At 39.3% G+C, this 10,965-nt stretch overlaps 1 protein-coding gene across 1 annotated transcript in view; it reads left to right on the plus strand.

Moving 5' to 3' along the window:
- The window catches only part of LOC107588104 (neurofibromin-like), a 37,901-nt gene extending 27,599 nt beyond the window's left edge, over positions 1-10,302 (plus strand). Inside the window, exons 30-35 of the mRNA XM_016276117.1 lie at positions 6,060-6,218; positions 6,393-6,490; positions 6,957-7,103; positions 7,249-7,395; positions 7,522-7,632; positions 9,582-10,302. Of these exons, the coding sequence (XP_016131603.1) occupies positions 6,060-6,218; positions 6,393-6,490; positions 6,957-7,103; positions 7,249-7,395; positions 7,522-7,632; positions 9,582-10,302 (1,383 nt within the window). The remainder of the gene's footprint in view (positions 1-6,059; positions 6,219-6,392; positions 6,491-6,956; positions 7,104-7,248; positions 7,396-7,521; positions 7,633-9,581) is intronic.
- The last annotated feature ends 663 nt before the right edge of the window (positions 10,303-10,965 follow it).

Here is a 10,965-nt window from a genome sequence, read left to right on the forward strand (position 1 = left end):
GCATTCAAAGTGCAAACATTTTCAGTTAAATCATACTACAACTTGTTCTTAATACTGACTAGAATTAAATGATTTTTTTAAAGGGATTTAAATAAGGAGTGATGATAAGATGATTTTCATATCAGGCTGATACAATCCTTCATACTTCCGGTATCCCCATTAAAGTTTAATGTATCGGAAAATGATTACAAATGGCAAAGAAGATCTGCTAAATCATTTGCTGCTTTACATGCAACAACCGACATTACAGATTCAGTTTGGTAAGGAAACATTTTGATAGTGCTTGAAGCTGTATTGTTATATGTCACAAGCAGGTATGAATCACAATTCTTCCAGCTGCAATAATCCATATTTATAGCACACATGCGGTTGAAATCGCAGTTGAAATCACTTCCATTTGTGCGTACAAAAACCATTTGTTTTGTTATTTTTCATAAAAACAAATAGAAGGGGGTGTTTATGGAATTGTCTTTTTACTGAAACAAAAGTACAAAGTTTTCATTTGAAGGTACCAACTGTTTTTCTCACATCTCTGATGTGACTGCACTCTGTCAAGGGCACCATCTTATGGACGGTGATGCATAAAGTTGTTTTTTAAGCATCGAAAAGAATTCCTTTTTCTTAATTACATGTAGTTTTGTTTTCTTTCTTGTCGTTTCCTTTCATGGCCTTTCTTGTCTTGTTTGTAATCACGATGATCGGGTTGTGATGGTTGGCTTGTTAAGTCCCATAAAAATTGAAATGATAGTTTTGTGGCACATAGTTAGCTTTGAGGTCATTGCTATGCTAGTGGACTCTTAAAGTTGGTATGAAACGGAAGTTACGATTGTCTTTTCTTCTCTGCTGTGACATATATCCGAGTGAAACGGCATCTGAAATGAGAGGATGGGACTTGATTTCATCCTTCGGGAATTGATTGGATCGTTGGAAGCTGGGGCGTTGCCAACAAAATGGGGCAGAGCTGAATGCCAGTTTGCAGTTAGTGATGGGGGATTTCTCTCCACTGGATTCACCGCCGACACCCAAGCATGAATAAATGTTTTTTTTTTTATTGAGGATGATGACGATGGCACAAAACATGCCTAAACAGAACGAGAGAGCGAGAGAGAGAGAGACTGCCTGAATGACTGAGCGTGTCCTCCATCAGGTTAAAGGGGTCATATGATGCAATTTCAATTTTTCCTTTCTCTTTGGAGTTACAAGCTCTTGGTGCATAAAGAAGATCTGTAAAGTTGCAAAGACTAAAGTCTCAAATCCAAAGAGATATTCTTTATAAAAGTTAAGAGGCAGCCACACCTACCTAAAACGGCTCGTTCTAACACGCCCCCACATACCTACGTCACGATGTGTGAAGATTTGCATAACGCCGCCCAAATGTTCACGCAAATAAAGAAGGCGTAACTTTTATTCTCGCTGTAGTATTGTTGCTGCCGCCATGTCGTGAAGGCGCTGTGTGTTTCATTGTGAAAGCGAAACTACTTTGTTTGGCCTTCCAAAAGAGGCCGATATCTGCTTCGTCATGCCTGGAGCCGATCTGTGCTGGTTGCTGAGGAAATACAACAACTTTGCGCTGTGGATCGCCGGACCAGCTTTCACCGTGGACGAAGCAGAGTCCAGCCCGGGGTCGTCACATGTGGTCACAAGCCTCCTTCGTCGAATCCGCCCACTGCCTCTGCTCACTCTAGCCCTCCGGCCGTTGCTCACTCTAGCCCTCCGGCCGTTGCTCACTCTAGTCCCCGGCCTCTGCTCACTCTAGGCCGCCGCCGCTCACTTTTGGCCGCCATGTGTGACGCTGTGTTTCCTTGTGAAAGCGAAACTACTTTGTTTGGCCTTCCAAAACTGGACACAACTAGAAATCAGTGGTTAAGTTGTATTCATATTCATGAAAAAATAATAATAATAGTTTGCGATGTTCTGAGAGTATTGTCGTAATATCCTAATATCTTTTCTATGTTTAAGGGTAACGTACTCCCTCGTGACTGGTGTCAGTGCTATAAAGTGAAGCATCAGCTTCAGCTTTTCCCCCCAAACGTCACTGATGTCACTGCAGCTGTTGGCAGTTCCAGATAGCTCCGCCCTTGCGCCATAGCTCGTGACCGGAAGAGTAGAGGAGTCATTTGAGGGGGAGGGGAAGTTAACGTTTTTGATTAAAAATTACAAGAGCACATGAATTAAAAAAAATTAAATAAAGTGCACGGATAAATTATTTATAATAAATACTACAGTATTCCATCAAAAAATAAGAATTGTCAATATTGATTTCATGCCGACTTTAAAAGTTTCCATTTAGTAGATGCATACATTTAAGACAAAGTCTTTCCTTTCTGGGGAAACAGACTGAAAAAAATTGATAACTCATCTTATCAAATCAGCTGCAACCATCAGTCCTGCTACACAAGTCCTGCTCTCTTCTGCATGGCCCACTTGTGTTCTCATACATGCGACACATATTCTGGTCTTTACTTTCCTGCAGCTAGCGTTAACTTATCTTTACACTCTTAATATTATTCACACTTTGTTTGCTTGGGCCGAGAGCTGTCTCTCTCCTCCACTGTAGCATCTTTACTGCTTTTGCTTTACTTTACTGCTTTACACAGCCAGTGTTTCTTAATCACTGAAATGAACATGAATTAAATTTTTCGTAGATCAGCTCTTAGAAAGGCAGTGGTTGTGTTGTCTGCTGCTTTGTGTTTGTATGCACTGTGGCTGTGCTGAGTGCAGTTGTGTAGCTGCTGTGACCTCTCTGTGCTCATCTCTACCCTGTAGGCTACTTGCCACTCCCTTCTAAATAAAGCCACTGTTAAAGAAAAAAAGGAAAACAAAAAATCTGTAAGTGTTTTAGCATTTTATTTTTCCTTTAGTTTCCATCTATTATTAGTTTGAGTTTACTCATACCATAAGTGCAACCTGTTTTTTGGTTTGTTTTATTTTTTTAATTATGAATTTGTTCATTTCATTTTTTTTTCATGTTTTTGGATTTTGGTTTTCACCAGAACATGTTCAGAAACACCTGTGTAAACTGATGTTTGCAATATGTACAGTTTTCTTATGAAGACGCCTCAATTTTTAACACAACATAGTTTGGGAAATGAGTATCTAAATAAATAATTGTACTGCTTTGGATCACCCTTCTTTTTCTTTGAATTTCATCTTGTGAACTGAGTCAGCGGTAGCGGGCAGTTTGGATCAGTTCAGCTTTTCTGTTTCTTTGCGTGGGTTTAAGGTCTGTTATAACATTAAGGCAGTATATCCTCAAATGTGCAGACATTGTGCCTGGTACTGACTTGGTCTACCTTCTGAGAATGTATAAACACTTCTAAGTTTAAATTAGAAAACGTTATGAATCTGTATTTTGGCTCCTTGAAGAGTCTTGTCTTTCTTGGAAAACTTTTAATAAAGTGATTTGCATGCTGTAAATATGATGTAAAATTAACATGTTGGCACTTCTCTGGCTTGTCATGTGCTCCATCGGTCGTCTTCAAAACAATGGTGGTGCATTTTTTCAGTTTCAGAAACCATTGGTGCATATGCATGCTTGATGTATGTAATGGTGTAAAATGTGTGATTATTCCCACTCTTAATTTTCTGTCTTTTTTTTTTCTTTTCTCATTTCATTTCTCTTGCCATTTGCTAGGACCATTGCAACATGATCATGATGTTATAAGCATGGTGCATTTTTATCATCTTTTTGATTGATTAATATGTGTTTACATATTAAAACTCTGGCAACTATCAAAATATATAAAAACAAAAGTAAATGTGTTTACATGAGATTTTGAAATTGTTACTTGTGAAATTGGTGCATGTAAACAGATGATACACAAAGAATGAGTTAATTACCAAGATTAATATTTATTTTTATTTTAATGCAAGTTTATGCAAAAGTGGATCTTTGGCTCTCATCAGCAGTAGGCTTAAAAAATGTTTGCATAAGCTGAGACTTCTCATAGCCTATTTTAAGTCTCGGTCCAATTAGATTGACTTGGCCACTTGAGACAGAAACAGTTTAGTCCCCTACAAAGAATTTAGGACACAAATGATCAGTTATTATAGGTGTGGGGAAATTGTAACCCCAAATTTCCATGAATAATATTTTTAGGGTGTGTATGCACTGCCACACATTGTTCTGCAAACATTTATTGTGGCTAGTAACAGACTGTTTTGTGCTTAAGTGTGGTATGTATATTTGTTGTATTTTAATGGTTGATAATCGTTATGGCAGCATTCATTTGCATGTTTGCTATCATACAAGTCTGCCGTCATCATTAGTTTGTTCTGTGCAAACACTGCATAGTTTTTTAATGTGTCATAGCCCTGTTTTCTTTCTAATTGAGCCTGTTTTACCTGACACAAAACTATGGAAGCCCGTTTCCGCCACTGAATAAAAAATAAAAAAGGTAATTGCGACTTTTTATCTCTCAATTCTGACTTTTTTCTCAGAATTGCGTGATATAAACTCGCAATTTCAGAGTTTAAAAGTCATAATTGTGAGATATAAACTCGCTATTCTGAGAAATAAAGTCAGAAATTGTGACTTTATATCTCGCAATTCTGACTTTATAACTCGCAATTGTGAGTTTATATCATGCAATTCTGAGAAAAAGTCAGAATTGTGAGTTTATATCTCGCAATTCTGTGAAAAAAAGTCAGAATGGTGAGATGAAAAAGTCACAATAACCTTTTTTTATTTTTCATTCAGTGGCAGAAACGGGCTTCCATACAAAACACATTTATCAGTTAAAGGGGTCATATGATGTTGCTAAAAAGAACATTATTTAGTGTATTTGGTGTAATGAAATGTGTTTATGCGGTTTAAGGTTCAAAAACACATTATTTTCCACATACTGTACATTATTGTTTCTCCTCTATGCCCCACCTTTCTGAAACGCGTGGATTTTTAGAAAACTCATCGGTCTGAAAAGCGAGGTGTGCTCTGATTGGCCAGCTATCCAGTGCATTGTGATTGGCCGAATACCTCAAGCGTGTGACGGAAATGTTACGCCCCTACCATACTGTGATGCCCTGTTACACTGCCCAAAACTCGCGTTTGAATCGTTAGTGGCAAATTCTTTACATATAAAAAACGTACTTACAGTCTGTGAGTCAGCCGGCATTGTAGTCTACTCTCACAGGATCAGGAAAAAGTCCTCCATAAAATGCGCTGCTCACATCTGAATATTTGGGTTGAACTGTTCTGGAACAGTGTTGTAAATACAACTTAACCACTGATTTCTAGTCGTGTCCTCTTTTGGAAGGCCAAACAAAGTAGTTTTGCTCTCACAAGGAAACACACAGCGGGCTTGAGTGAGCGGAGGCCGGCGGGTTTGAGAACGGCACGGCCGGTTTGCGACAACCATATGTGACGACCCCGGGCTGGATTCCGCTTCGTCCACGGTGAATGCCGATCCGGCAATCCACAGCGCGAAGTTGATGTATTTCCTCAGCGACCAGCACGGATTAGCGCCAGGCATGACAAAGTGGATATCATCCTCTTTTGGAAGGCCAAACAAAGTAGTTTCGCTTTCACAACGAAACACACAGCTCTTCAAAACATGGCGGCAGCAACAATACTACAGCGAGAATAAAAGTTACACCTTCTTTCTTTGCGTGAACATTTGGGCGGAGTTATGCAAATCTTCCCACATCGTGACGTAGACATGTGGGGGCGTGTTTAAATGAGCCGTTTTAGGTAGGAGTGGTTGACTCTTAACTTTTATAAAGAATATCTCTTTGGATTTGAGTCTTTAGTCTTTGCAACTTTACAGATCGTCTTTATGCACCAAGAGCTTGTAACTCCAAAGAGAAAGGAAAAATTTAAATCACATAATATGACCCCTTTAACGTTCTTTTCTGTCAGACTTTCACATATTTTCTTTCTTCATAATATTCCTGGATGTAAACCTATAAAAATTTATATTATTAGTATTCTGTGTTTTGTTGTTTTCAAATTAAAATCATGATGGCAATAATATACTGGCAGTAATTAGATGGTTTATCTATAATGCATTCTTCTAGCACTTAACTATCTTTCCTCTCATTTCCCTCATCCGTTTATGCAGGTGGTCAGCCAGCGGTTTCCACAGAACAGTATCGGTGCAGTAGGAAGTGCCATGTTCTTGCGCTTTATTAACCCAGCTATTGTATCACCGTATGAGGCAGGCATCCTAGACAAGAAACCTCCTCCTCGCATCGAGCGTGGCCTCAAACTCATGTCTAAGGTGTGTAATGTCATGTTCATACATATTATACATAACTTCCATTTCCATCATCTGTGGTGAAGTGTTTTGTCTAACTGGCAAGATTAAATGTTTATTTATACCACAACACTGGGCCCCACTGCTAAATTATATGTAGCAAAATTTGAATTTCTACAATGTTTCTTCTCTTTTCAGATACTCCAGAGCATTGCTAATCATGTACTGTTCACAAAAGAAGAGCATATGCGGCCCTTCAATGATTTTGTCAAAAGCAACTTTGATGCAGCCAGAAGGTATGTTTGTATTTGTTTGATTCTCACATATTAGATCTTTTGTTTTTCAAGGGGAGATTTTTGATGGATCAGCTGAAGGCAAGAAAAAGGCCTTTTGAACGATATACTTGACACTTGCTTCAAATTGTGTCACATTATTGAAACATTATAATGCTACTTTCAGTTGCCAGTTAGAGGCATGTGTTGTAAGTGAATTTTCAGAGAGCACTTGATTGAATACAATTTGTGCTAAATATTTTATTTACAGTATTATTTAACCCTGAAGTTTTACATGAGTATATGTGTAACTTCGCCCATGTTTTAGGTGTATGCAAGTATATTTGTGTCTTTAAAACTTGAAGATATGGACTACAACCCAAGACAGTTGACACAAGACAGTTGTGATTTTATTGGGTCTTGAAACACAATGTTTTAAACCCATCAGCTCCTCCATGGGCTTCAAAATGCCTTATTTTTATTTTGGCAGGTTCTTCTTTGATATTGCATCTGATTCTCCACCAAGTGACACTGTGAATCACAGTCTATCTTTCATCAGTGACTGCAATGTGCTCGCCCTGCATCGTCTGTTATGGAACAACCAAGAAAGAATTGGCCAGTACTTGTCCAGCAACAGGTAAATGTAGCAAAGGAGGTCAGGGTAGTGTTTCAAAAGCATTGTGAGACTAAATTGACTATTGACACCAATGGTCTCTACTAGTGTTTTCAGAATATATATAGACATGATTTTAACAAATATTTTAATTAAACTTTTACCATAGGGACCACAAGGCAGTGGGCCGCAGACCATTTGACAAGATGGCCACCCTCCTGGCCTACCTGGGCCCCCCTGAACATAAGCCAGTAGCTGACACACACTGGTCCAGCCTCAACCTCTCCAGCTCAAAGTTTGAGGAATTTATGACCAGGTCACTGTTCTTGCTTTTTTATATTCTCTTCAGATTTAACTAAGAAATAGTAATAGTCAAATATATATATATATTTTTTAATTAAATCAGCAGACCTAATTTATATTCTGCTTTTTTTTTTTTAAGGCATCAAGTCCATGAGAAGGAGGAGTTTAAAGCTTTAAAGACGCTCAACATCTTTTACCAAGCTGGCACGTCAAAGAATGGCAATCCTGTCTTTTATTACATTGCTCGCAGGTAGGAGCTTTAGTTTTGAATCATGATATATCGGTATAACTCAGGGCAGTTTTTAGGAATATTTGCATGAATGCACAGAATAACTGCAGAATATTGTTTTATTGATGTGCAGGTTTGTACAGTAGTACGTAGGCATGGGCCAATTACCGGTTTCAAGGTATACCACGATTTGGAAAATGCCACGGTTTCAAAACCACTAATATTTTACGTTATACCAGTATACGCTGTTTTTCATGTCTCCTCAAAGACTGAAAGTGTAGGAATCCCTCAGGTTGAGTGCAGTGTAGAGAGTAACACGACCTTCCTCCTCCTGTTTGTGTGAGCGAGCGGTCAGTCACGTGTGTGTGTAGGACGGCCGAACTTAAGGAGCTTCCCCTGGAACTCACGAGATCGGCAACCGGCTGTTTTTTGTCTTATTGCAAGCAACTCGTCTCTGTTCTGGACTTGCACAAACTGCATTACAATGCAATCGTTTTCCAAAATGTCATTTACGTGAAAATATGAAGTCTGTAAATGCCCGTTAACACAGGCCAGAGACGCTGAAGACGGACGCACAGAGAAAAATACTGTAGCAGGCAGATCACTCACTGTTCATGATGCATGAACTATTGGAAGAAAATCCTCAATATTGATTTGGGGGTTTATATGAATGTGTTTCTGAGGGGAACTGACTGCCTTCAGAAAAGTTTACGTGGTATTTTCTTTTAATCTTGTCTCGATATAGTTCATATTAAAGCAGTGTTTCAGCACAGTGCTGCTTTGTTTACAGCGGTAACCAAGGAAACGCCGTATCTGGTGTTCCAGAAGCGCCTCCTGCTGTCAGAGAGAGATTCTGCATCTCATTCAGAGCTCCTGCTGTTTGCTTCGTTCAGGCATGTAGTATAATTTCACAAAGCTAGTCAGAACATTCTGTTTTTGCTTCAAATTGGGTTATTATTAAATCATATTATGTATATGAAATTATATAACGAAATGATATAAATGATATGCATATGAATTGTATAACTAAAATTAAATAACTGTAATTACAGATTTAGGTTAAATAAAGATGTCAGTCTTTATTTTTCTTCTTTTTAGGAAACAAATCAAAGAAAAAATTAATTATACTGTTCCTAATATTCTGTGTTGCTCAAAAACAAAATATATTGTGTTCAGCCTGCTGTTTGCTTCGTTCAGGCATGTAGTATAATTTCACAAAGCTAGTCAGAACATTCTGTTTTTGCTTCAAATTGGGTTATTATTAAATCATATTATGTATATGAAATTATATAACGAAATGATATAAATGATATGCATATGAATTGTATAACTAAAATTAAATAACTGTAATTACAGATTTAGGTTAAATAAAGATGTCAGTCTTTATTTTTCTTCTTTTTAGGAAACAAATCAAAGAAAAAATTAATTATACTGTTCCTAATATTCTGTGTTGCTCAAAAACAAAATATATTGTGTTCAGCTGAATGGTTTATTTTTTTCATTTAAAAATATCTAATAAAATAAATAAAACTGTAACAACAATACCGTGATACAGTGAAACCGTAATATTTTTGCTTAAGGTTATCATACCGTCAAAATCTCATACCGGCCCATGCCTAGTAGTACGTCATATTTAACATAAATGACAAATACATACACTTTTTTGATAAATATGTGCAAACACTCATCCTTAACTGTCATGCATGTGTAATGTGGTTTAGCAATGTTGGCAAAGTCAACAAAGGTTTTTCATCTTTATTCTTCATTTGAAGTCTTCATATTTTCTAGATTTGTAAAGCAATCAGGTATTTAATCTGACAGTCTGACATTAAAGTGCTAGCAACTTGTGAAGGGCCCTGTCCCTGTAGGTTTTAGTTACAAACTAAGTGAGATGATAATCAGATCAGCTGAAAGATTTTGAGAAGCATAGTAGTGTAGAACAGAAGTCCAGGAAGTCCCATTGGTAAAAGAGATGCTGCAACAGAAGCAGTGGTTTTTGTGGTGGTGCTTGATTTTCCGGTGGTGGTGGTTGTGCTGGTGCTCCATTTGCCGGTGGTGGTTGATGTGGTGGTGATGCTTGACATATCTGTGTTGCCTGGTGTGCCCGTGTTGCCTGGTGTGCCCGTGTTGCCTGGTGTGCCCGTGTTGCCTGGTGTGCCCGTGTTGCCTGGTGTGCCCGTGTTGCCTGGTGTGCCCGTGTTGCCTGGTGTGCCCGTGTTGCCTGGTGTGCCCGTGTTGCCTGGTGTGCCCGTGTTGCCTGGTGTGCCCGTGTTGCCTGGTGTGCCCGTGTTGCCTGGTGTGCCCGTGTTGCCTGGTGTGCCCGTGTTGCCTGGTGTGCCCGTGTTGCCTGGTGTGCCCGTGTTGCCTGGTGTGCCCGTGTTGCCTGGTGTGGCCGTCGTGTTGCCTGGTGTGCCCGTGTTGCCTGGTGTGGCCGTGATGCCTGGTGTGCCCGTGATGCCTGGTGTGCCCGTGTTGCCTGGTGTGCCCGTGTTGCCGTGTTGCCTGGTGTGCCCGTGTTGCCCAGTGGTGCCTGGCAGGATAGTGGTGCTTGGTGTGCCCGTGTTGCCTGGTGTGCTCGTGTTGCTTGGTGTGCCCGTGATGCTTGGTGTGCTCGTGGTGACTGATGTGTCTGTGGTGCCTGACGTGCTGCTATTTGTAATTATTACAGCTACTAGTAGTAGTAGGATTTGAGTTTTGGAAGCCATACTCGCCTTTCACTGTTTAGCAAACAATAAATATAAAATTATAATGGTCCACTTCCTTTTAATTTGTAAATGTTTTTTTAAGTCATATGACACATCCCAAATAAACCAATATTATTCTACATTTTGAAACTATCAGCATGACAATATTAACTTGTATTCAAGTTACATAAAAACTGTATAATTTTTAGTGCTGTCAAAATTAGTGCGTTAACGCATGCGATTAATTTTTTCAGTTTAACACATTAAAAATATTTAATGCCATTAACGCAGGGGCGGAGCTAGGGTTGGCCACCCCACTCACAACTGCTGCTTAGGTCTCTTTTTTTTTTCTTGGCAAGAAGTGGATTTATTTAGTCAAGGAACGTCTTTAGGTCCACATCAAACGGGAGAAGTTTCAGACACGCTCCAACTTCACTTCAGCGCCAGGCGTGAGTCAAACGAGTGCGGAAACGGTACTGTGTGTGTCACGCGTGCTCTTCAATTGCACACACTAAGGCATCAGCGCACACTGTACCCTGTATCTTTTCATATCAAAGCTGAATAAGACTACGTGCATGCAATGTCGTGGTCAGTTAAGTCATGAAGTTTAGTGGTCGACCGATATTGTTTTTTTGACAGCCGATGCCGATATCTTGGAAAGCAGGGTGGC

This window comes from Sinocyclocheilus grahami, unplaced genomic scaffold, assembly GCF_001515645.1.
Source record: "Sinocyclocheilus grahami isolate Dianchi unplaced genomic scaffold, SAMN03320097.WGS_v1.1 scaffold6.1, whole genome shotgun sequence".
Taxonomy (NCBI): Eukaryota; Metazoa; Chordata; class Actinopteri; order Cypriniformes; family Cyprinidae; genus Sinocyclocheilus; species Sinocyclocheilus grahami.